Raw genomic sequence first — 26,988 nt, forward strand, 5'->3', positions numbered from 1 at the left:
GAACTGCCACTCACAAAAGTTTTTTTAACTTCCAGACAACTACTTAAATTTATGTTAGCTGCAGCCTCTGAGGAAGAACGCATCAAATCTGTGCCCATCTTTCAAAAAGCTTTCCATTGGGTGCCTGGGTGGCTCAGTGGGTTAAGCCGCTGCCTTCAGCTCAGGTCATGATCTCAGGGTCCTGGGATCGAGTCCTGCATCGGGCTGTCTGCTCAGCAGGGAGTCTGCTTCCTCCTCTCTCTCTCTGCCTGCCTCTCTGCTTACTTGTGATCTCTCTCTGTCAAATAAATAAATAAAATCTTTAAAAAAAAAAAAAAAAAGCTTTCCATTTAGCACTTCCTGAGATGGTATCTGGATTTCACTGATTTATGTATCTTTGATTTTCTTTTAAGAGACCTACTATTTTTGCTAGTTTTCACAATTAGATATTATTTCTATTATTATATTTGCAACATATGTGACAACGTAAGATGGCAAGATAATTAAAACATTGTTATCTTATATGTTCTGGAAATTTTAAATGAATAGGCAACAGAACACCAATAAAGCTATTTATGGTACCAGACTCTCATCCAATAGGGACCAAGTGGTTTATAAGATACCACTTAGAAATAAAATAAAGTAATGCAAAACTTGTTACTAAAATTAAGCCATTAGTAACTATCCTTCACAAGCACTGGTAGCTTCTATTCTCCCTAAGTGAAAATATACTGTTCGTCTAAGTCCACTGGTTTAGTTAACAGGCCTGGAGGAAAGCTGAAATGGAAGCCTGCCATTGTTGCAAAGAGCCCTGGGCCTTGGCTCCTGAATGCCTTATTAGGGAGGACCCACTGGTTCTAGACAGACAGCTGCAGATGTCCTATACCCTTACCACTGACTAGCTACAGAGGGCCAGAGCCTAATGTCACCCTCTGCATTTAAGTCATATCTAATAATTATTTCTCATAATTGTGGAACTTTGAAAATTAGCCAGAACTCTTTGGCAAAAAATTACACATGGCAATTACAGAGGCAAGGCAAGATATATTTTATAGGATAGAGTCTTCCTAAAAGTGAACAGCATGAATTGATCCATGAAGACTGAATTACTTTTCCTTCCAAGTAATGAGAACTGTTTCAGAATTCCATTCAAAATGCAAACAAGTATCTATATTAACAACCTTACCCATTTCTTATCATCCAGAAATATCACATGACATTTAAGTTCAAAAGATCAAGACTGCTCTCCAGGCCTCAGAGCTGAGGGGAAGGATTCGGGCACCGCAGTCAGAAGGCCTCGATCGAGTACTAAATCTACCACCAAGCAGGGTCAACATGGACAAAACAGCTCATGTCTCCAAAACCTCATTTTCTCAGAAATTAAAAGTAATATTTACATTCCAGCTAGCTAAGAGAAAATTAGGTATTTCATACATGCATAGCTCATGTTTTGTATACTGCAGAGTACACTACAAAAATAAAGCATTATCTTAACCAACAGTAAGAGAAGTTTTGGGCACAGTACACATTGTTTAACAGTAGCAAACTCAATTTAAAAAGAAAACAAATGGACAACAGAAATTGAAAAGGAAGAAAACACATGTGTAAACACAAAAAGGCTTCATCTGCAAGGTTGGAAGAGTTCATTACTTAAAAAACAAAAATTAATAAAAATAAATTCAGACAGCCAGGGGTGCCTGGTGGCTCAGTTGGTTAAGAATCTTTTCTCAGGTCATGATCCCGAGGTCCTGGGATGGAGCCCAGCATCGAGCTCCCTGCTCAGTGGAGAGTCTGCTTCTCCCTCTCCTGACACCCCTCCTCCTTCTTGTGCTCTCTCTTGCTGTCTCTTTCAAATAAATAAATAAAACCTTAAAAAAATAAATAAATTCAGATGGTCAAAAAATTAAAAATTTAAATTTAAAAAATTTTTAAAAGAAATAAATAAAAAACAACCATTAACAAAGTTCCAATGTGAAAATGTGTATGAGAGAAAAGTCCTCTCTTATGGAAAAACTGACAGAGTTTATGGAGTTCCACATTAATTAGAGCAGCCAGAAATGCTCAACAGTATTACCTTCGACTGTAATATTATCTCCCTCATCATCTGAGCCAAGCAAAAATGTATGTGAGCAAACAAGTTTTCTTCCTTTGCTTAAGGGATGCTGGCAGAGATCATTATATAAAACAGTAAAATTTTCCAATATGTGAAAGATTATATGTACCGATGTTGAATTAATGAAACATAAAACAGGCATTTTCAGGACTATACAAATTCAACAGAGTGGGAGAGATTAAAAAGACAGGCTCAACCAGACAGCTCATGAGTCTTAAAAAAAAAAAAAAAAGAAAAACAAAAAACAAAGTTCACACCCGTGAATGAATAAAATAATTTGCCCTTTGGATAGAGGCAGACTGCTTTAGATAACACAGCTTCCAAGTTTACAGTTAAACCAAATTAATGCCAGGAAGAATACCTTCAACGGCAGGTTACTTGATAAAGAAAGCGACTCTGTCCTGGAGATACTGAAATCTGGTTCCGTGGTGGTCTCAAAAGAGTCCAGCTCATCCCCACTAGGAATTCCAGTTCTGGAGGAGGAGCTCTGAGACACTGGAGTGTAGCAAATGCGTGCTGGCTCAGAGCGCCCTTCCCCTTCACTGTCGGCGTCCAGGGCATCGAGGCTAGAACTAAAGCGTGGAGGAAGTCAGTAAAGAATCCGGAAGCCAACAGACTGACCGACGGACTCACCGGTTTCTATTTCTCTCCAATCATATTCTCTCCTTGGCAGAAGGGGCAACAGATACTCAATTAAAACTTTTCAAACAGGGGTGCCTGGGTGGCTCAGTGGGTTAAGCTGCTGCCTTCGGCTCAGGTCATGTTCTCAGGGTCCTAGGATTGAGTCCCACATTGGGCTCTCTGCTCAGCTGGGAGACTGTTTCTCTCTCTCTCTCTCTCTGCCTGCCTCTCCATCTACTTGTGATCGTGATCTCTCTCTATCAAATAAATAAATAAATAAAATCTTAAAAAAAAAGTTCCTAGCGAAATTTCTACCTAAGAGGTGTTCTATTTTTTCCCTCTCCTCCTCCAATCTCCTCTTTTTAAATAAAAGGTTATGTTTTCCCAAACGAATATTTCTACCATAGCTAAAGCCATGGCGAGTACACTAAGAAACAAAACCTGGTCCAAGTTAGTACTATCCTATTTGTTTTGTAAATGTAATTATTATAGGCCCTACAGAGTTGTCCTTCAAATATTAAAACTGCACAAGAAATAGAACCCCAGCGTTGTTCAGGAGGCCTCTGGGGGATGGCACATGAAACCATGCGGGGGGAGGGGGGGCAGGTTACTGGATAGCTTGGGCACTGAGACACGTTCAAGGACAGACTACTAGGGTCTCACCGCCGAGTTGATGGCAAGACCCGCATTGACGGGAGTCAATGGGGCTCTCAAATGTGTCCTGTTAGAGGATAAAGGATAACTTTTTAAAGATTTTAGGTGAGCATTCCACCTCAGAAACAGGTAGTGCTTCTGCTCAACAACCACTTTTCTTTGCTAATTTAACTTTAATAACCAGGAAATTAAAAGGAAAGAATGTGACCCTCCACATTCCTGGCTCATTCCGTAACATTTACAGAATTAAATTTACATTTAAACCACTCCAACTCTGAGGCCAGGAGCGTCCACAGGCATGTGAATGCTGGATGCATTTTTAAGTGTATTTTTCTTTCATTGCTGCAGTTCTGGAGTCAAAATTTTAATAACGCCACAATGAGACTGTCTTGATTATGAAATATGAAGCAGAAAGTGAAACTCTGTACTCCACTGTGTACATCCACTGTGGCTATTTTTCTTGAAAATCCATAAGCTATTTAGTGCCCACCGAATATCCGTGTGATAAATTATGACACTTGTCAAAGAGACTATACTACACGTCTCTAACCCCAACACTTGGGTTACTCTCGAATCCTGAACTATCACATGGGTCCCCTGGGGCACCAGCAAACCCAGAAGTAAAGGCCACAGCTGGCATCACTGAGGATTTCCAAAGTGGGGTCCTTCTCCTTTCAGAACTCTTTGAGGGACTTCCCCTCAGTATTGAGCAGAGGACAAACTAGAGGTGGACTTCACCCTTTAATTCAACACACAAATGTTGAAGTCCATAAACGTATTTCTCATGAAAAACCAAAACGTATTTCTCATGAAAAACCAAAGCTTAGTGTGAAGAAATGCCTTCTGGCAAATGCTGGTGCTCTGAATGTTACAGCGAAGTAATTAGAGACATACTAAGTTGCTATGTAGTTTCCTGAATTCAGTGATCGTCTGAGAGCAGAGAGAGACCTTAAGAGTCGGGGGAGGGGGTGTTAAAGGTTTGGTGATGCCTTGCACCTCTGTTTTTTTCTTTCAACTTGGGATCTTGTGATGTGTCTTTCAACTTTATTAATGCAAATAAACATTAGTTCAAATGGCTGGCCGCCAGCCATCATATTCTAACTTAAAAGAAGTCTTTCCAATTATACAAGCATTTCTCCAACACTGTGAGTCCATGCTAGAAGTATAAGGGATTACTTTATTTGGCACGCTATACATTAAAACACTTTTTAAGGAGTGCCTGGATGGCTCAGTGGGTTAAAGCCTCTGCCTTCGGGGCAGAGGGTCCTGGGTCCTTCAGGGTCCTGGGATCAGGCTCCGCATCAGGCTCTCTGCTCAGCGGGGAGCCTGTTTCCCCCTCTCTCTCTGTCTGCCTCTCTGCCTACTTGTGATCTCTGTCTGTCAAATAAATAAATAAAATCTTAAAAAAAATAAAATAAAATAGTGTAGAATTCAGAATTCATCCTACATGGTATTTCATAAAACATTATTTAAATTTTTTGTGTATTTATGTGGCAGGGTTGGTAAGACAAAATAGGTTTTCAAAATAGACGTTTTAGAGTGAAACAGACCCTTCCAACACCTCATTTTCTTCTTATTGCTGTGCAGTTTAAAATAAATGTTGCAGGGGCACCTGGGTGGCTCAGTGGGTTAAGCCTCTGCCTTTGGCTCAGGTCATGATCCCAGGGTCCTGGGATCGAGCCCCACATCGGGCTCTCTGCGCTGCGGGGAGCCTGCTTCCTCCTCTCTCTCTGCCTGCCTCTCTGCCTGCTTGTGATCTCTGTCAGATAAATAAAGAAAAAATCTTTAAAAATAAATAAATAAATAAATAAATGTTGCATTGCTCATATTCTCCTTGCAGCCTCTCAAAACAGCAAAGTGTCCGTGACATATGGTTATATATTGTGCATCTTTTGCTTTCACCAAAGTGTTTAAAACCTTAGAAAATTTAGGTTTTAGGTCTCCGTGTTAACCTCAGTTTTTATTGTGTGCCCCCAGATTTCTCCTTCAGGACGAGTTCTCAGCCTCTCAGCCAGCCCCTCAGCCTCTTCCCTTTTCAGTGAGCTAGGTACATTGCACTTTGAGCTCCTTATCAATTGTGTTACATGCTCCCAGTCTGACACCCACTGAAGGAAGAGTCCCACTGCCATCCCAGGGCCAAAATGGTGCTATCTTGGTGATCACAAGTCCCTTTGTCCTCACTCCTACATTTTTCAGAAGAGACAGAACATCTTTATTAGATAATGCTCAATTATTTTCCAAAGTTATTACCTAATCTTCACTGCCATCAACCATATATTGGTGTTTCCATTGTATACATCTGCACCAAAACATAGTAACTTTAAAATATTTGCCTACATAGTAAGGGTAGAATGTTTTCTCATCATGGTTTTCCTCAATTATGTTTTTGTCAGTTTTCCTAAATGTCTTACTTTCAAGTCAAGGAATGTAGGAATCTAAAAGGGGGCAATAATTTGATGTAGAGATCAAAGCAGTGGGGACAATAAGATGTAATAAAATACAATTTCCCAAGTCCAGCTACAAGGTTCTTTGATCTTCTACACTTCTCCTCTACAAAAGAGAACCTTACCTTCTTTTCTTCAGATGACTTTGTTCCTTTTCAAATCCACGATGACCAAAGGAAAGATTATACTTGGAAGCATATGAACTAGATGGTGATGGGGACTGCTGAGCTTCAGTATTTGAGGTCACTTCCTTGTTCTCATTTAGTGGGCATTTTCCATGGCTGTTTTCAGCATCAAGGATATGCTTGCAGTTCTGAGGCCCCAGAGTAGAACCCATGGATTCAGGGCACACGTCTGTCATGATTCCTTCTATATTAACATAGTTAATATCCAAATCACCAACCTGGTAGTTGAAAGAAAAATGGTTGCTGAGCAAAAGCAGGGAAGACTGGCTGAACTGGGAATAAAATTTTCCCAACTGAACAACCTTCCACCTTATTTACCCTGTTTTTTTGTTCTCATTTTGTTTTATGTGAGCAGAGAATTCTTTCATGATGTTTTTTTCACTTGGCTGCTAGCCTATCATTCACAAAAGGAAGACCAACTGAGTGTTTTATGAAGTTGTTCTTTACTATGAAACCAAAAACGGACTATGCTTTTTAAGATTTCGTGAGCCACTGAGTCAAAAAGAGGATACATTTTAAATACCTGAGCAAAAACTAAAGAATAGGCAGGTTTATTCAGAAAGTAGTTTATGGGAATCCAGATGACCGAGGTAGTGGTGGTCACATTAATCTGACTCTCAAAAAAACAAAAAAACAGTAACAGGACAAAACAAACTACAAACTAAAATAAGAATAAAACTACCTAAGATGCATGGACTTAACTAGAAGACACAACATCCCCCAAACTTCAAATTATCTGTAAATAATAAAATTAACACCAAATGTCAGCAAGCAACCTGTTATACTGCTGCCATAAGCCTATGGACAGAATCAAAGTGGTCTGGAAACTTCCGCATGGCAGAGAAAACAAGGAGCTAATGGAGGGTCTGGGACCAACCTAAAATCATCACTAGAAAGAGAAAGCGCAGCCTATACCTGTGAAAAACACTCCTTGATTTAATGAAGGGACTATAGTTTTAGAGTTCTGTGCCAGGTTGAGGCAGAAGAAGGAAATCAGACAAGATTCTTCTCAGATAACGATAGCAATTATTTTAAATATGCAGCATTTGGACTCCTTTTACCATCCTTGCTATTCAAATGGACATAGAAACAGTAAAAGAAATCCTATAACTATACGATACAGACAGAGTGAACGTTGTGATTTGTATCCATACTTTTAGTTTTATTTCTGTTTTCATAGCACAAATTCAGCAATCCCCTGCTATATTTCAGTTTATCAATTAGGCTGTTTGAGCTCCCTTGAAATGCATGCTTCATGTTCTTAAAGCGATACTTATCTCAAGATATTCTGAAACAGAAACTATATTCTAACCTCATCTTTGGTTTGGGAAGTTTTAACGTAACTTAGAGCACAGTTGTCCTCCATGTAATGCTGAAGCATATACAATTTTAGCTATTTGAGGTAAGTGAAATATTTGCAGTATTTACTGAGTCTCAGAGCAAAGAGATAAGGACTCCAGAAGTAGTTCACTTAAACACTGAGAAAATAAATGAGGCACCTGGGTGGCTCAGTGGGTTAAAGCCTCTGCCTTCGGCTCCGGTCATGATCTCAGGGTCCTGGGATCAAGCCCTGCTTCAGGCTCTCTGCTCATCAGGGAGCCTGCTTCCCTTCCTCTCTCTCTGCCTGCCTCTCTGCCTACTTGTGATCTCTGTCTGTCAAATCAATAATAAAATCTTAAAAAAACAAACAAACAAACAAACAAACACTGAGAAAATACAGCAACCATTAGAATCAGAATGTGGCTAGAGCACACCAATCCCAACTGCCCTATACTGCCAAAGAATGTCCCCCAAATATTCCCTATTTGTCCTAACCTCTGTTTCATCCTATATTTCTATACATAGGGCTGATGTTCAGCTGCTTTATGCCAAAAAAACTACACTAGTTATTTACAGTTATTTACAGCTGCTGTCCACTCTGATTGGCCCCTCTGTCATTCTAAGTATCAGCACAATCTATACCTTTTATACTATGCATTTGTTGTAACACTGTTTGGAACAGAAAAAGGAAAAACAAGATATTTGACTCAAGGGGTGACATTAAGATCTTTGAGACAAATTCATATCACAGAAAACATCTCTAATAGGGTACAATATATGCATACTAACAACAACAAAAAGGGTAAATCTCTTTACTGCTCAGTAAGCATATATATCTCGTCTCTCTACCTACGTTATCATCGTGGTTGTGTAGTACACAGGTTAATAAGCTTGATTTAAATTCTTGATTTAGCTGTGTTATTTGCACTGTTTCAGTTGTATCATGTGCAATCTCTTGACCAAGCCTACTTTTAAACTCTGTAGAGTATCATTTTATACATAGTCTCCGCTACAGAATTTGTATTGCTTATCTCAGCAAGAGATTGTGTGCACAGAAAGATTAAAAGCACTGATTAGCTTTCTAATATTTTGCACTTTTTGAAATGTTTGTTTTTTACATGATTCTATTTAAAAGTTTATGAAATACTGAAATAAAACCATATTGACCAGTAAAAAAAATATATATAAATATATATATATGCATATATATATATATATATATGGTGCATCTTATATGGGGTTTAGGTTTGGAAGTCTGTGGATAAGGCAAAAATTACGTTTTGTCAAAATTACCCTTGAAAATCCCAAAAATCATCCATAAAATTGTGTGTACCGAAATCGTCAAACCTAAAACTATGTTTTAATTTTTATAAATATTAAAGTTTGAGAATCACTGAGCTAGGGAAATTAAGGGATAAATCTGTAAATCGATGCACAGGCAAACCACAGGACTCTGTGAGATCTAACAAATGTCAGAGACTGGTGCGGGGGCGGGGGGGGGGCATTCTAAAGGACTGCAACTTCCCTGTAGTATAACAATAGTCTCTTTTAATATTAAAGCTCTATAACCTTAGTATATGTTAATGGATGTATTAGAAGGATCAAATAAGTAATGTATATGACAGCATCATATGAGGCTAGCCTCAAGCTCTTGCTCATAACCGTTTGTTGCATTTGAATACAAATATTACTTAATCAGGGCATATACACACTGGCTTTTGTTGTTGCTAGTGTTTGTTTTTTTGAAAAGCCCAGTTGTCACTTCCTATTCTGCCTCCACGCAAGAGCTTTCACACTCTTCTTGTTTGACATTGACCCCTCCCTACAGAGGGCAGAGGGAGAGGGGGAGACAGACTTTTGGTGGGGTAATATGTGCTGTGCAGAAAAGGAAACCCTAAGTTAAGTGCTCATATGATGATCACGAGGGCCACTCTTGGGCTGAAATCATTAGAGCAACACAACAATGCTAACTATATTTCTCATATACTCAGGTTTTGGAAAGAGAGTAAAATCCCTCTGGTAACATCAGTCAAGCCTTACCTGATCTATCACCATACAATTAGCATAAACTTCATCGCCACCATTCAGCACCTCAGAGAGCCGGCCTGCCCCAAAGAATGTTGGGGGATGCTTGGATTTTTTGAAGACATCAGAAGAGTGATCTAGAGGAAAAAAATGACAAGAGGACAGAAAAAAGTAGATGGGATTTATTTTAAAGTCAAACTTTACCTTCTTCTTCTTTTTTTTTTTTTTTAGATTTTATTTATTTATTGGAGAGAGAGAAACAGAGAAAGAGAAAGAACAAGCAGGAGAAGGGGCAGAGCGAGAAGCAGATTTGCTGCTGAGCAGGGAGGGAGCCTGATATGGGGCACATCCCAGAACCCTGGGATCATGTCCTGAGCCAAAGGCAGATGCTTAACCAACTGAGCCACCCAGGTACCCCAAAATCATTAGATTTCTGCTTTCAATTTCTAATAAGTAAAACTAAAATTCACTTCACTTTATCAATAACTTGGAAGCATTCATGATTGTCTTAGAAGCCTCAGGGCCACTGCAGTGTTCAGGCTCCATACCCTTTATTAATGGACCAAAGACAGTACACCATCTAGGAGTTCTGAATGAATATGCATGCTCTTAGAGAGTTGCTTCTTTTTTAATTATCAAAACGGTTTTGCTTGCATTCATGTTCTCGGCTTTGTTACAAATAGACAACGTCGCTCAAAGTTGAGTCCCAAAGAGTTGTGGAACTACTGGACTTGTAGGGAACATAAAGTTGAAGGCAACAAAACACAGTGGAGCCAGAATGCCTCATTCCAGTGATTCTGGCCCAATATTCTTGACAGAGTTTCCTCATCTATAAAAGTAATTTTCATCATGCTTTCCCTGTCATGGAGTATGAGGGTTAAATGAGCTCAAACATCCAAAGCACTAAATACATGCCTAGGATTTAGCAAGAGCTCAGTAAATATTAACTATCACTATTACTACATTTTGTTATTAGCAGTTATTTCAAGCATGTTCAATGTGAGGCTACTGATAGTAACCGAAACCATATCAGTATCTGTGAATGACTTTAATGGGGGGATTCAAAGTTGTACTTGTAGCAAATGCCATCCTCCCTGACATTCTGGCAGGTGTTCTCAAGGACACAAAAGGAATAGTGTTGCCTCTGTTCTATCAGAAATGGCCCTAATCTCACCACCCATCCTGTGTCATAGCATAAAAGCCAGGTAAGTCCATGGGAGTGAATCAGAAAATGAAAAAAAGATTAGTAACTGTTGGGTTGATGTACTTCTGCTGGAAGACATTAAAAACTTACAAAAATATATCAACTGTATGAACCAAATGGCATTAGCTTCAGATTATCTTAACCTATCTATTAACCACAGAACACCAAAATGAGATTTCATCAAGCTTCTCAAGTAAATATACAGTGGAAATGGAAACTATTTTCTTATATCCATAATATCCTCTTTTATCAATTTATATAGCTAGCACTATGACATACAAGTCCACAAATACTTCACAAGTGCGACCTTTATGATCAATTACTATACATTTTGATTGTAATTACAAAAAGTAAAAGCATATTCCGAAGATTATAAATCAAGAATGTGATAAAGCACTTTCAAAGTGTACTGAAGAAAATATGTGCTTAAATGTCATTTTATAGAATGTTTAAAAAACAGTCATGGATAACTCAGCATGTCCCTCTGAAACATAATTAATCCAGTTTAACTGCTCTACAATGGGATTTTTTTTTTTAAGATTTTATTTATTTGAGAGAGTGTGAAGCAAAAGAGAGAGAGAAAGAGAATGCAGGCAAGTAGGGGGAAAGCAGAGAGGGAGAAGCAGGTTCCTGGCTGAGCAAGGAGTCTGATGTGGGACTCGATCCCAGGGCACTGAGATCATGACCTAAGCGGAAGGCAGATGCTTAATCGACTGAGTCACCCAGGCGCCCAAACTGCTCTACAATGTTTTAAGTTTACACACTGTAACACACCAGGCATTTCTGCCATTATAATTGGTAACTTCGGCCAAATTGTTTTTGTTAATTAGTTTTCTGTGTAATTTGATCAGCGTTTTAGAAAACATGTAATTTGTTAAAAAAGATGGGTCCTTAATCCCTTATCTCCAATTCTGAAATCTAGAAAGCTCTGAAAATCAAAACTTTTCTTCATAAATTATGGCTCCCAAATATATTTGGTGCAAAATCTGACCTGAACCACAAAAGGCCATAGCTAGTTTTTATTAACTTCAGCTGGTGTGAATATTCATACATTTTGCTTTAGAAATCTTACCACACTGGATGATGGCATTGATAGTCACATCATATGTACTATAAGCACTACGCCAAAAAGATCTGAAAACTCTAAATTCCAAGACAAACCTAGTCCCAATACTTTCAAACAAGAGGCTGGATCTCTATGTTATTTCAGAGGATATTAGACCAATATTTCACAAGATTTTATCATTCCTCTGCCAAATTCACAATTTTGCCATATCTACTATACTACCTGTGCTATATTTTCTCTTGTGCTTGTTTTTAGATTGACCCACCCTTTTTTCTTTAAGTAAAATGAATTTTAAAAGAAATACTTTATCCTCACTATAAACAGAAAAACAATATTCCCTGCTAAAACTGGAAGAGAACTATATAGAACAAACCAACAAAACTACCTTCTGACTGAATATAGTTGCCAATCAAAGCTGAGGGCCTACAAGGGCTGCTTGCTCATTGTCATGAAGGGAGATTTGGAAAGACTGGAGAGATGTTTAAAATGCAGGGTTGTAAAAAGAACTTCCTCCTTGAATCAGCAGAAAGACCAAAAAGAAAAAGAAAAGGAAATACCTGCCTTACTGTACGATTCAATGTCAACTAGTTTTAGGTCGGGATACCAACTTCCAGATCAACAGCGCCCAGTAAAGTTTACTCTACACTTTGGGAAAATGGCCTAGATCTTGTCGTCATCCTGTCCCTTAGGGTATGACTCCACTGAGACAATGGATCTTGTTGGCAGGGGAAATATTACTGTACAAAAGCTCAAGGCAGTAGTGACAATGGAAAAATCTGTGTCTTCTCTCTAGATTTCTCACCCATAATCTGCCCCGTAGATTTTCTGGCTCACTCAGAGCAACAGTTTATAAGATTGGTCCAAATAGTCCTTTTCATAGAACTCTAGAGCATCCATAGCCTCCTCTTGCCAAATGACACCAAAGGGTAATCAGATGTGCAAATGAACACAGATGGACAAACCAGAAGATGACAAACTTTTTTTTTTTAAGATTCTATTTATTTATTTCACAGACAGAGATTATAAGCAGGCAGAGAGGCAGGCAGAGAGAGAGAGACAGAGGAGGAGGAAGCAGGCTCCCTGCTGAGCAGACAGCCCAATGATGCGATGTGGGGCTCGATCCCAGGACCCTGGGAACATGACCTGAGCCGAAGGCAGAGGCTTTAACCCACTGAGCCACTCAGGTGCTCCAAATCATGCTGTTTTTAAAGCATTTATTCTTAGCAAAAAGTTAACTTTATTTTTTTAAAAAGTTAACTTTAGGGGCGCCTGGGTGGCTCAGTGGGTTAAAGATTCTGCCTTCGGCTCGGGTCATGATCCCAGGGTCCTGGGATTGAGCCCCGCATCGCATCGGGCTCTGTGCTTGGCAGGGGGCCTGCTTCCTCCTCACTCTCTCTGCCTGCCTCTCTGCCTACTTGTGATCTCTGTCTGTCAAATAAATAAACAAAATCTTTAAAAAAATTTAAAAAAAGTTAACTTTACAGGTCTGTTGATAACATTTATTTTTAATATGTGGCAGACCATATTTCAAAGGCAGTATAAGAAGAACCAAAACTCATCTGCATCCAAATGGCTGAAAATTTTAAATCAGTAAAGAACAATGCACTGCAGTCCATATGAGCAAGAGCCCTGGGCTGCTTGAACTCGAAGACCTACTCTACCATCTATTTGCTGTGTGACCTTGGGCAAGTTACTCAACCTCTCTACACCTCCACTTCCTGATCCATAAAATAGGGATGAGAACATATCCCATAGGACTATCACAAGGATTAAGCGATTTAATATTTTGAGTGGACATCATGTAATAAAAAGTAAGCCCAATAACACACTTGCTGTTATACTAGTAAATGAGGCTGTCTAGTTTTGATAGTTTACCATATTTTTGCTTCTTTTATCAAATGATTTCTATCCTGGTTGGAACTTCACATGTTTCAAACCAACCCTAGGAAAGTGGAATGCATAAAACATTCCATGTGCTACACGAGGCACTTTTAAGATGTAACTCTCTTATTTCAGACCTAGCTCATGTTAGGACATTTTGTAAAATCCATCTCGGAAATGGTAACCAAAAAACAAAGTCAAACTGCCTGTAAGATTTACCTCCAGTGACTTGAGGATGAGACCTCACGAAATGGGAGATTATAACAGAAGCAGCAAAGAATAAAGTCAGACAATCAGAGACAGTGTTTTCCAAGAACAAAGGGAGGATTTGAGAAACTAGGATGTCCCAACATGATCAGATGGCCTCTGGCCAGGTTCTCACTGCAGAGGGAGTGCCTAGAGGATAAACAGCAACTCCAGGGGATCCCCAGCTCTCCTCCTTCCCATTATGCACTTTGCTCTATAATGTGATCTACACAACCCTACAATGTCTCCCCAAAGCCAAAATCGGCATTGGAGCGTCTCTGCTATACTAGACTCTTCGGTCAGGTGGCAGGAGAGACAACAGAGAGTAAATGTATTTCACCCATAGAAAGAAGGAGAATTAATAAGGGGGAGAGGGAAAAGCAGCTGCAAATGCCTCCCTTTTTTCCAACATCCACAACTTACCCCCCCACCACCACCAAAATGGGCAGGAAACAGTTAATAGCACAGACCAGCCTAGAGCCTGGGCAACCTGGGTTCTGCTGAAATCCAACCCTCCCTCCCAAAGCTAAGGGCCTTGCAGCTTAAGGAAAATGTGGCCTATTTGCCTGGTTATGTAAGAGACCCACGCCCAAACATAAACCAACACAGCGAAGGCAGTCTTTTGCAAACCTGCTGCTGACCTGGTTTGGCCCACTCTGGGTGCCAAGCTCTTGCCTGCCAAAGTCAGGGAGGGCCTCTCAGTCCACGTATCTCTTTACAATGGTGGGCAGATTGGTTTGTTTCTTTCATTCATTCATTCAGTTGTGCTTTAAACCCAGCAGACTGTGAACCCAGAAGAAGGATCTATGGAGAATGACTAACCACCATGAGCTGGGTAGAGCATATTCTGGAGTTCAGTTCCCGGCGCTCTGCAGAAACTGTGCCCATCATGACCTAGGGATCGGTTCTCCCTGCTAACCTTAGGTGACCTAGGGCGGCACTGATCACTGCTGATGGCTTCCTTTTCCCCTTGGTTTCCAGGACACCTGTCTCTCTCTGCCTGGCCTATACTTCTCAGTTTCTATCATCCTCTCAATTTTAACACAGATCCAGTGCCCCAAGATCCATTCCCAAACGTCCCTCTTCCTCTCTCCCTTCCTCCCCATACATTCCCCAGATCAACTAACAGCCCAGCATCATATACACTGGTATGATGATGACCCATGTAGTCCCAGAGTTTTATATCCACTCCAGACCTCTCCCCTGAATCACAACCATCTCCTTAACATCTCCACAAAGCTATCTGGCAGCAGTGAGCGCCAAACTGAGCTCCTGATTTTCTCCTTTCTGCAACCCCTCCTCCCAGTCAAGGGCAGTCCCTGGACTGACCTCGACTGTTCTCTTTTACAACCAAATGAATCTATGTTTTGACTTTTTCTTATACATCCACCCACTGCCATGATGGGGCAAGCCACCACCATCTCCCACTCACACGACTGCAAGACCACGGTCCCCTAACTGTTCTTGTTGTTACCACTTCGCCCTTGTTAACCCGTCCTCCACGGTTAGGGGAGACACCTTTATCACACTCATCCCCTAGGACCTTCCAAGGGTTTTAGGGAACCCTATACCACAACATACACAGCAATCATGTTACAAAGAAGATTAAGTCACATCTTGCCTCTGCAAAACTCTCCAATGGCTGCTCCTCTCATTTTGAGTAAAAGCCAAACTTTACCACAAACTACACTGCTTTACTAAAATGGCTCCGGGATGCACTTTTAACATGGATAGTGTGTATTTGAGGAAGGTGTTTCCTCACACATCCAAGCAATTCTGACATCAACTGGGTGTCTGACAGACAATTCAACTCAATTCTGACACTTTCTACCTGGAGATAACATCAGATTCCACAGATTAAGGGTTCAGTCCTATAAGACTGCCCACCCCCACGTTCAGATGCCAGCCACAAGTCTAGGTCATTACCTATATTTCTGACCAACTGACTATAAATCAGACATTACCATGACGCCCTCTCCTTAGGTTTGATTCATTTGCTTGAGAGTTTCAGAGACTCAGAGTAACATTTTACCAATCAAATGGTTCATCTGAAGAGGCTGTAACTCAGTAACAGCTAGATGGAAGCAATGCAGAGGGCAAGATATGAGGAGAGTCCATGCTCTCTCAGAGTATAAAGCTTTCCTGATACCCCCTCCTCATCTAGAAGCTCTCTGAATCCTGTCATCTTGGTTTCATTATACACATGTGATTGATGAAATCTTCAGTCATGGGTAATGGACTCAATCTTCAGCCCATCTCCCCTCCCCAGAAGTGAGGGTGGGTAGTACTGAAAGTTCCATCCCTCTAATCAAACGGCTAGTTCTCCTGGCAACCAGCCCCTAATTCTGAGGTTCAGAGGTCACCTCATTAACATAGGAGACACCTTTATCACACTCATCCCCTAGGACCTTCCAAGGGTTTTAGGGAACCCTATACCAGAAACAGGAGAAAGACCAAATATGTATTTCTCTTCATAAATCACAACGTCATACTTACATAACCTGTCCCACATCCGCCCTCACCCAACCTCTCTGGAGCCTGCCAACTACTCTACTCCAGCTACACCGGTCTTGCTGTTCTATGCCTCAGGCCACTTGCACTTGGGAGTTTTCTCTACCAGGACTGCTCTTCCTCCCATATCCTGATACTTTGCTTCCTGACTTTCTTCACTTCTCTACTCAAATGTTATCTTATCAATGACCCTCTCCCAGGCCATTAGGTATATAAAATAGCACCTCACATCCAAGACCTGCTTTATTATCCCTTATGCCACAGATCATCACCTAGCATCTTATGTCTTCACTGTATATTGTGTTACCTTCCACTAAAATGTAAAGTCCATCAGAACTGTGACTTTGCATACTTTGTTCACTATATCCCCAGGGCCTAGAACCATGTCAGGTACATAAAAGATTCTCAGTAAATACAATCTGAAGGAGTAAATACTTTCTCATCAAGAACAGAAACCTTGTACAGGGTACAACTGAGTCTATCCCCTTCTGGTCTGACAAATTTCCTCAGATTCTGGAAGTTTTCTTGTGAGTGGCCCAAATGTTCTTGCTCTATTCCTGGTTGGGAAGGAAATGCTTTCTTATTTCTCTCATTCATTCATCCATTCACTCATTCTCTTTTCCAACATTTACTGTGTGACTACTGACTAGCAGCCACCATGCTACATGCTGGGCCCTGCCCAGGTTCCTCAGTCTCCATCTAGGACTCTTAAAAACATCCTTAGGCACAGTGCTCAAAGACCACTTCCCCAGGAGGTCCCCTGACAGGTCTCTAAACAGTCAGTAGGCTGTCCCCCTTTTCTGAGCCCTTCCTGCCTGTTACCTCCATGTGTAGTCCTGTGTGATCTAACACACTCCAGAGATAAAATTTTACTTTGTTCCTCCTGGTAGGACAAGTAACTTCCTGGTTGGGGTCTGAGCTAAAAATAGCTTCTCCTGCTATGCAGAACAATGGCAGGTGACACCACTCGAAATGCCCCCTGGCAGAAGGAGCCCAAGAATGCCTCTTTCATCTCCTTATTTAAAAAACCATGGGATCACTCTTTTAGTAAAGGAATAATGGGATGACTAGGCAGATTTGCAAGGTAAAGTTACTAGGAAGATGAGGAAAAAAAAAAAAAAAAAAGACGTAAACAAAAACAAACTCATAAAAACAGAGAGAAAAAACTCTAGGTACTCCAAGAGTCATTATCTAACACCTTCTCAGTGTGAGTTCATCAGGCAAGCCAACACCACTGTTAGAGCCGATGACCACACAGTGCCTACTCTGAACCCAGCACTACCTGACTTCCATGTATTAGCTCATCTGATCCTCAGAACAATCTTCTAAGGCAGTACTATTTAGTATTTCCATTGTACAAAGTAGGAAACTGTGGTCCTATTGAAGTAACTTCCCCAAGGTCCCATCACTTAGTCAATGGCAGCTCTACCTAGGCGCTCCGCTAGCCGGTCCAAAGTACTTTATTTTAACAATTGGGCTTACTGAGTATCCCATCTGAACTCAAGAAAATGGCATCTGAGCAATGTCTGGTATTTTCCCATGAGGAAGCTGCATTGTGTGACTTGTGCCTACGGTCTTTGCTCACTTCCTGGGCCCATGCTCTCTGCCTCTGGAGATCTGCGGCCGGAACACGACAGTGTGTCTGGCTGTGAAAACATTCATACGACAGTGAATACACAATTTCATTTTATTTAGCCACATGCCACACGAGATAACAGAGAAAAACTGGAACCGTACACTGAGATGTTAGCTGCTTCCTTCCAGGGGCTGGCATGCACGTTGTATTTAATGGCAACTCTTTCTATTTTTCCTCGAGTTCTAACCACCACCATTTTTACATGTAAGACAAAAGAAGAGACAGGTCATGTCTTCAGAACGTGCCTCCTCTGTCAAAGAACAGCTGTGGAATCTCGGGCAAAATACCAGGTGACCAAGTAAATCAACCAAATCCAATAATACCTGCATAAACATATTAGCTGGAAATGTTTTATGCAAGAGGACACAGTATTGTTTCTGCCCATCTGCCAGCCCTACTCTCCGTAACCACAGGAGGCACTATCATGGTCGTCTTGTACACAAGAACGCGGGGGCCCAGTGAGAGTGACTAACCCACGGATGTTATTAAGTGTTAGAACCAGAACATAGTGCTGACAGAGACAGCCTTTGTCACTGCAGTACACCGTCCTCAAATTCCAAAATCGAAGTGAACCTTTGCCAAATTCTGAAACGTACAGAGAGTCCTTTCTGCCAATGGTCTTGGTGTGCTCCAGGAGAAATGAAAAAAACTCACACTCACAAGCGAAAAGGAATGTTTTCAGGGGTAAACTGTCATTTATCTCCTTGCTTATTCTTCCTCTAAGTTTCTCTTAGGATTTTCCTGATATTAGTCTTGGCCTGGAACATCTCTCGGCCTCATTCTTCTGAGTTGGACTGGAGGTTATAGAGAGGATCCATCCAAATTCCAAAATTATCCCCAGCCGAGGAATTTCCTGTGGGTCATGTGTAAACTGAAGTTACTCTGAAGATTTAAGTGTACAGCAAGACACCTCTGTGAGAATCCAGGGAACCTGTGTCTCCCAAAATAGACTGGTTCTAACATGGATCCAAATGCCTAATTCACTCTCAGAACTTGCCTCACCCTCCTAGGATCCTGTACAAGGAAAGTGAGCCCTGGGGTGAGATCAGGCCTCTCAACGAGTTCTGTGAACAGTTAACAGCTAAGGACAGAAGCGAAGGGATTCCAGAGGCTGATGTGAAGGCTGTTTTTCTAGCCCTCTCGCTCAGAACTGCAGCTTAAAATCCCTTCTAAATAACAAGTTACAACTTGGTACTCTAAAATCAGATCCTAAAAGAAGCCCTATTCTGCTGTTTTAAAAGCCCTAATTATCAATATTATCCAAGAAGAAAACAAGCCTTTTCGCTCATAATACACCAGAGGCACGGGGGTGGGGGGTGGGGAAGGGAGAAGAGAGCAAGAAAACATAGTCCTTGGAGAACAACAATTTTCTCCCACATCTTTCCAAGTTGTCATTCCTAATTACAGTAGCACAAAGTAGCCTTCGAGATGACACGGGTTTATGTGTGCAAAAGGACTCTCAAATATGTAAGCAACTTCTTCCCTCCTCTGTTTCCCCCAAGCTATCAAGGAGATGTTCAGTCATGTGTTGTATATAGACTGGTAGTGATTAGACTTAATCAGCAATTTCTTTCCTTCTTTTCTTTTTTAAAAATTTTGTTAAAGATTTTATTTATTTATTTGAGAGAGAGAAAGAAAGACAGAGACTAAGAGAACGTGTGGGAGGAGGGGCGGGGGGAGAAGCAGACTCCCCACTGAGCAGGGAGCCTGACATGGGGCTCCATCCCAGGAGCATGACCTCAGTTGAAGGCAGACACTTAACCAACTGAACCACCTAGGTACCCTTCTTCTTTCCTTTTTAATTTCTTTTTCATTATTATTTTTTAATCTCTATGCCCAACATGGGGCTCAAACTCACGACCCTGAGATCAAGAGTTGCTCACTCCTCTGGCTGTGCCAGCCAGGTGCCTCAGCAATCCCTCTCCTTCTTGATGCAGCTCTCTAAGGCCTCTATCAAGTTACTCTACAGAGGGGAACAATGAGCAAGCTGAAGGGGAAAAAACTGGCACATTCTACAAACACCAAGATATAAGTGAAAGACCTCAAAGAAACTGTTGAGACTTTGACAAGACCATTTCTGGTGACTGTAGGAAACAACAACAACAGCAACAACACACACACACACACACGCACAGGCACACACACACACGCACATACACACATACATACTAACTGGTGAGGAAGATGTTCCTGGAGGTTGTCATCACAAAGAATCCTATGAATAATAATCATATCCTGCAGAATCTTCTAGGAACACACGGGCACATAAAAATGATCGAATCCAGTTCAAAAGTCCCAAGGAGCTCCAATTCTGTAGCACCCATTCCCAGAGCTACGTGTTTTTACCCCCACCCCTTAATATCCTAAAGAGCAACTCAGTTGTACTATTGACAAGGAACTATGCGAAAGGTTGTACTTTGTTTTGAGGGATAATTGACATTAGTTTCAGGTGAGCAACAATGATTTGAGATTTGTATATACTGCAAAATGATCATTGTAAGTCTAGTTAACATCCCTCAACCTTGTGAGGAGAACTTTTAAGATCTACTCTTTCACCAACTTTCAAATAACTCTCACTTATTTTTTGTTTCCTCAACAAGAACATGTGGAAGGAAGGAAGAAAGGAAGGAAGGAAAGATGGATAAAAGCCAAGCAATGCCTGATGTTCCTTCAGATCATTCTCAGTTTCTCCTGGTTGGGAAACTCTCCTGCATCCTGTTACATTCTCCTGAGCAATTCTGGGCACCTGTGGGTGGGTTAGTATGAATGAGAGCTGGATAGGATACTGGTTATGATTCTTAGGAGTTTTCACTGGCAGGGACAACAGAGATCAAAGAAATGAGATGTGTAGTTTCCCTGCTGGGGGTGGGGCATACAGGACAGTGTGATAGGCCAGAGCTCCTCTGAAGGTAGGTGGGCTTTTTGTGATTTCACACGGGGCTTGAAGGAGACCACCTTGCAGGCTGCCCCACAGAATCATGGGGAAAACCAAAGCAGGGAACACTAAGTGGGAGAGTAAATTCAGGCAACAGGGCCAGCAAGGGCCAGCTTCCCAGGGCTGCTCCCAGTTGCCTGAATGGTGAGAATGGATCCCTAAGATCCCACAGGCTTGTGAGAGGTATAATAATGGCAGACTATGGGGTGCCTGGGTGGCTCAGTCATTAAGTGTCTGCCTTCAGCTCAGGTCATAATTCCAGGGTCCTGGGATTGAGCCCTGCATCAGGCTCCCTGTTCAGCGGGAAGCCTGCTTCCCCCTCTCCCGCTCCCCCTGCTTGTGTTCCTTCTCTCGCTGTGGCTCTCTCTTCAAATAAATAAATAAAATCTTTAAAACATAATAATAATAATGGTGGAGGACTTGTGGCCTACCATGAAGCCTGCCATGGTCCCAAGGGAAGGACCCTGTAGCAGATATTTTTAGAAAACTGTCTGAGCCAGAAGTCTGGGAAATAGGTTCCAAGTTTTCTATAGTATAACAAGGGTGAAGCCAAGTCAGTGAAGGAGAAATTGCCAGGAGAAATTCAGATGAATACCAGGGAGAGGATCCAATTGACGGATGTGGGTCACAAGTCATAATACCCCAAAACAAAATACTCATGTCTCAGGGAAGAGCCCAGGCCTACAGATCTGCAGCAGACACCTGGAGGCCCCACAGGATACTCAAAGATGAGGCCTCTTCCTATCCACCACCAACTGCCCCCTACCCTCACCAGAAAATCACATTCTGTAACCGGTAGGCCAGAAAGAGGAGGAACAAGAAGACATGGGACAAACTGGATATTTTACTTAAAGAGACTGAACAGTTACCAAAAATAATGGTTTTGACTACTGCATCAGACCAAGTTTAATGCATTAGACTAAAATACACCCTTTCTTCTCCCCACTGCTTGGAGTATAGGACTTTGTAAGAAAGAGCAGATCTATTATGAACAAAAATTTTTAAAAAAAGACAAAAATCAGTAAATATGTGAGTGTACTATGAGTAAACTTGGACCACAATACACTTACAATATTTACTGCTTGCCTTCTGCGATCCAGCCAATAGAGGTGTGAAAATAGGTTACCTAGGCTCTGTCTTCAAAGAATTCAGGGTCTTAGGGTGAGACACTAAATATTTGCTGTGATGCACTAATGAGACAGTGATTATAAAAAGATGCAAAAGCCAGAGAGGCACCAAGAATAGAATGATGAACTCAGGTGCACACGTCTATTTCCCGCAGCATTATTTACAAGAGCTCAAGGATGGAAGCAGCCCAAGTGTCTACTGGCTGATGAGTGGATAAAAAGATGTGGTATATTTATACAAGGGAGTATTGACTGAAATCTTGACATTTGAAACAATATGGATGGAGCTAGAGAGTAAAATCCTCAGCAAAATAAGTTGGTCAGAGCAAGACAAAGACCATATGATCTTAGTCATATGTGAAACTCAAAAGACAAAACAAATGAGCAAAGGAACAAAAAAGAGAGAGAGACAACTAAAGAAACCAACTCCCAACTATAAAGAACAAACTGATGGTTAGCACAGGGGAGGTGTGGAGGGCATGGGAGAAATAAGGGATGGGGATTAAGGAGTAATACTTATCATGATAAAGAAAAATAAGTTTAAAAATTTTTTAAGAAAGAGAATGATGAACTCAGGGCATGAAGGGAAGTCTTGCAGAAAACAAAACAAAACAAAAAACACCTTCAAGCTGCACCTTATAGGATGAGTGAAGATTTCTTGTCAGAAATGAGAGCAATAGGCACCTGAATTTGCTAAAATAAAAATAAAAGGGGGAGAGAGAAGACTTACTGAAAGCGTGTGAGGACATGTCACAGAAGCACAGGAATTTAACACCCAAGCCTTGAGAGTGAGTCACCTGGACAGCAACAGGACCTCAGGAACAGAACAAGGGCCGGGGCTTTCGCAGGACCCTACCCTACAAGTACTTCTCTCTTCATATGTTTGTAGCTTTTCCTCCTACCACAGACTGCTCTCTCCCAGTGAATGGCTTCCACTCCTGCCTTTCAGCACCACCATTCATGAAGGGAGACATGTCCTCCCAAACTCCAATCTCAAAAATCCCAAGGCCAGACTCTGACTGGCCAAGGAGGGATGCTATGATTGGCCCCAACCTGAGAGAGACGCCCAACCCATGGCACCCAAGCAGGCAAGGTCACGTGAGAAGGTGGCAGCATCACTGGGACCCATGGCCAGAGCAGTACAGGGCACCCTCTCTAAATAATCTGAATGCTGTTCAGCAAAGGGCAGGAGGCTAGTAGGCACACAACAATAATCATCTAGGTCAATGCAGTATTTGGTACCTCTCTAGATTTCCACAACCCCGTAAGTCAAGAGTGTATGAGCCCGGGCTATTTTCCATCATTTTAATACATTCTATGTATTCCTAACTCTGCCCCATTTGCTTGGAGGGACCACCTGCCTATTAAAACCCCACCAGTTCACCACAGGCTATTAAAATGGCATCCCTTTCAAGCTGACATTCTTTGCTTCACCTTGAACCTCAACAGCAATTCTTCCTGACTTCTCCTATGGGATTCATTACTTTCTGGCTTAATATATCTGAATAAACAACTATTGGTTCTTGCCCCAGACTGAAGTGGTAGGGAAGAGGCCCTGAACACGGGATACGTGGAATAGTGCCTTCCTTCCATTATAGCGGTTAATGCAGAAATACATCTTGTCCAGGAATTTAAGCTAGCCAAGAAAAAAAAAAATCAGTTTCACGGATCTGGCTAAGCATTTGTTGAACTAAAGGGAGCCCTGAGGAGTATACAGCTATGTTGTTTGGCAAGGGGCTTGTCATCCACTTCCTTTCCCCTGCTGACCAAAGTAGGTTTCCAGGCAGAGTCAGAGATGAAACTGCCCTATTCTCAAGGTAAACACTGTCTTCATTGTGAGCCAACAAAATCTTGGCAGGTTATGTCACCTTTAAGAAAACGTTTCTCTTCCTCAATAAGGATTTCTGTAGTGGCTTATTACCCCTGCGGTGTTCAGGCATCCTTTGGGGGAATTCTGGAACTGAACACACACATGCACATGAAACTCTACCTGTGGGTCCAGTGAAACTTCATGAAAGAAAGAAGGGAAAACACAGCAGAGAACAAGTAAGGCCATGAAATAAAAGTAATTCACCTTTGAAAATTATTATTCAACCTTCTGAAATGTCATCATACTTTAAATATGCACTGTGTCCGGGAATTATTTTTTAGACTATGTACCTGCCCTCCTAAATGAGCATCCAGAAAAGGCCAACACAGTGGTCTGATGATTCTCATCTCCGTCCCCAGCAAGCTCAAGTCCTCTAACTTGATCTTTCTGTGACAAAACTGTGAACCTTCCAAAACATACTGAAAGCTCTCTCATGCCATCCTTTTCTCAATTCATCCTGCCTCTTCCTCTTCTCGGTCAACGACCCAGCGCTGCACACATCTGTCCATCTCTTCCTACCCAAGGGATGATGTGAAGCAGGGCTATATACCTAGGCATATGAGTCTATCAAGACAGAGGAATCTACCACTTTCCTCCTCCAGAGTTTTCACCGCCACCTCTTTTCCTAGTCATAGACTCAGAAGAGAGGGAGAAGCTAGAATGGTGAGACAAAGTGGCACCCTTCAAACATAAGTAGCTACCCAGTGAAGTTCATTATCCCTTCCCTCTACTAAGAGGTGGTACAACATACTGGGAAGAACGAAAGTCAATGCCTGGTTATAGGACTGGCTCTTCATTTATTGGCCTTTATCTTGGATCACTCAACCTCCCTACTCTTGGGCCTCAGAGCTCTCAACTAACAAATGAAACTGACAACCACATCCCTCTAACATACACACCTTTTATGACCTAACTCATATGAAAAACACTTTAGTTGGATGTCACTCATTTATTCATTTTCCTTCCTTATTGCACCATGGTAACTGGTCCTTGATTTCCTGGCATGGTCATAGGAATCACTTTAAAACTCGCTGAATTTCACTTGCCTCGCTTATGAGACAGGGGAATTATCTATCTTACAGAGATATTTTAAGAACCATACACCCTCAATTTAAAGAGCCTACCACAGCTTGGTAATCAGTGGCTATGATGGCTAATAAAGCACCACAAAAATCTTACTTTGACTATGGACAAGATGTGGTACTTCCTAAGCCCTCCAAGGTTATAAAGCTTTCTGTGAAGCCCAGCCTCCTTCATCAACTGCAGACTGGTTTTGCACCAGCACATGACGGGGAAAGGCCCTCTTCCACGCTTTATGTCATAAGAGAGGCACAGGATGCAAGCTGGAGTAGGCAAGAGGGACAGCAGTTGCCTAAGTGTATGAAAGGCACTAGGTCCTAATGATTAATATTAAAGAATGCATTTTATAGATCGAAGACTAATTATGGCTAACTTAGGTAAGGTCCAATCCCTGCACTTTTTAATCCTTGATTTATAAACATTAATTTTCTTGGTTCAATCTCCTACTGAAACCAACAAAACAAAAGTCCAGGCATTCCTGGAGTCTCTGAAGCAGAACGGTCATGGATACTAGCCCACTCCAATCATTAACCACAAGGTTTCCAGTACAGCCTGTCCTGAGGAATGACAAGGGGCAACTTTCGAGAATCCCAAGATATTTCTGAAGGAGCCTGGTTTAAAACACTTTCACCCTCTGCTTATATCACATTCCCTTCTAGACATGGTCACTTCCAAAGGCACGGTTTCTAAGTTAATGATTTTCTCTTCCATTCTGATGGGAGGAGGATGAGAAAACACTAGATTCACCTTTTAGTTGATGTCAGTATTGGTGGGTTTCTGCTAATCTAGTTTCCCCTTTTTACCCAACTCCCTCTATTTTCACATCTCTTTAAACAAGCCAGGAGTGAGTCTGTGTATGTATGTCTATCAAAGAGCAGCAATAACAAGAACAGGATGGAGTATTAAAAGAGAATACTAACAAGGGGGATCAGGAAAGAGAAAGCATATTGTGAATAAAAGAGAATGTTTCCAACAAAATATGAGAGGTTTAGCTAATAAGGCAGAAAATCCAAGGCTTCAAAACCTCCTTCCTGATTTCCCGAGTGACCAGAACTTACCTTGTAAGAATGACATCGGTGCTAACTAGAAGAATGAGCATGATATACAAACCACCTAGGTTTTAAAGACTGACAAAAATCAACAGATCTTCTTATAAGAGAATGGAGACCACAGTTCCAGCACACACAGGCCACTGGGCTGAAAAATCCAGTTTCTTGGTGCTTCTTCCACTATACAGAGGCAGCATGTCTGAATCCTATGAGATGTGGGATCCATTCTTAGTGCTAACATCCCTATAAGCAGGGACAGTATCTGTCTGGTTCACCACTTCACCCCACCCTCTAGGACAACGCTTGCCATTCTGGAAATGCCTGTTGAACACATGAACACTTCCCCATCACTTCACCTCTTCAGACTCATCACACTCCTCTAGAACGTGAGGCAGGTAGCCCAGGTCATCCCTGAGGTCCACAGTTCTGGGACCCTGCCTAGCCAAGAGGGCAGCACCACCAAACCCACTCTTCACAACTAGGCCATCATCATCTAGCAAAAAAGGAAATGGGGGACTCAGACAATTCCCAATTCTCTCCTACCAACGTTATTTCCACTTATCGTTTGTTTATTAGCTGCAATAGTTAATTATTTTCAAATCCCAAGTACCTGCTTTCACTTGAATTGAGTTTATGTTATGACTTCTTGCTGTAGCTCAAACTGGCTGTGCTCCCAGTTCAGATTTCAAAGGAGAGCATGACTAACGCACTCCCTACAAAACCACTGGACTCCCGAGCTCCTCCAATGCTCTCCTAATCATTAACCCCACCTCTCCCCAAGTTGTTAGATGAGGCAGGCCCCCAATGACATAGACATCCAGTCAGTCTGCCAGGGACAAAACATACGAAGATCATTTCCCAAACTGAAACGAGTGAGAATGAGCATGAAGACTTCAGACTTACGGAGCAGCAACCTGCCTTCCAGCTGTTCCCACTGTACCAGAATATTTGGCCCCAATAATTAACGACGTAGTGTATCCCCCCCACTTTCAGAATTTAGAAGTTTTTAAAAAACATTATTTGGAAATAATTTCAAACCTCC

General features: G+C 41.5%; 1 protein-coding gene across 8 annotated transcripts in view; it reads right to left on the reverse strand.

Moving 5' to 3' along the window:
• ARHGEF28 (Rho guanine nucleotide exchange factor 28) overlaps nt 1-26,988 on the reverse strand; it is a 317,873-nt gene that overhangs the window by 94,653 nt on the left and 196,232 nt on the right. For all 8 annotated transcript variants that reach the window (XR_004283955.1, XM_032335977.1, XM_032335978.1 and 5 more), the window contains 3 exons: nt 9,357-9,478; nt 5,937-6,214; nt 2,454-2,664 (listed from right to left, as the gene is read on the reverse strand). Coding sequence is in view for 7 of the 8 variants with exons in the window: in XM_032335977.1 (XP_032191868.1) it covers nt 2,454-2,664; nt 5,937-6,214; nt 9,357-9,478 (611 nt within the window). In the remaining variant the exon portion in view is untranslated. The remainder of the gene's footprint in view (nt 1-2,453; nt 2,665-5,936; nt 6,215-9,356; nt 9,479-26,988) is intronic.

This window comes from Mustela erminea, chromosome 3 (genome assembly GCF_009829155.1).
Source record: "Mustela erminea isolate mMusErm1 chromosome 3, mMusErm1.Pri, whole genome shotgun sequence".
Lineage (NCBI taxonomy): Eukaryota > Metazoa > Chordata > Mammalia > Carnivora > Mustelidae > Mustela > Mustela erminea.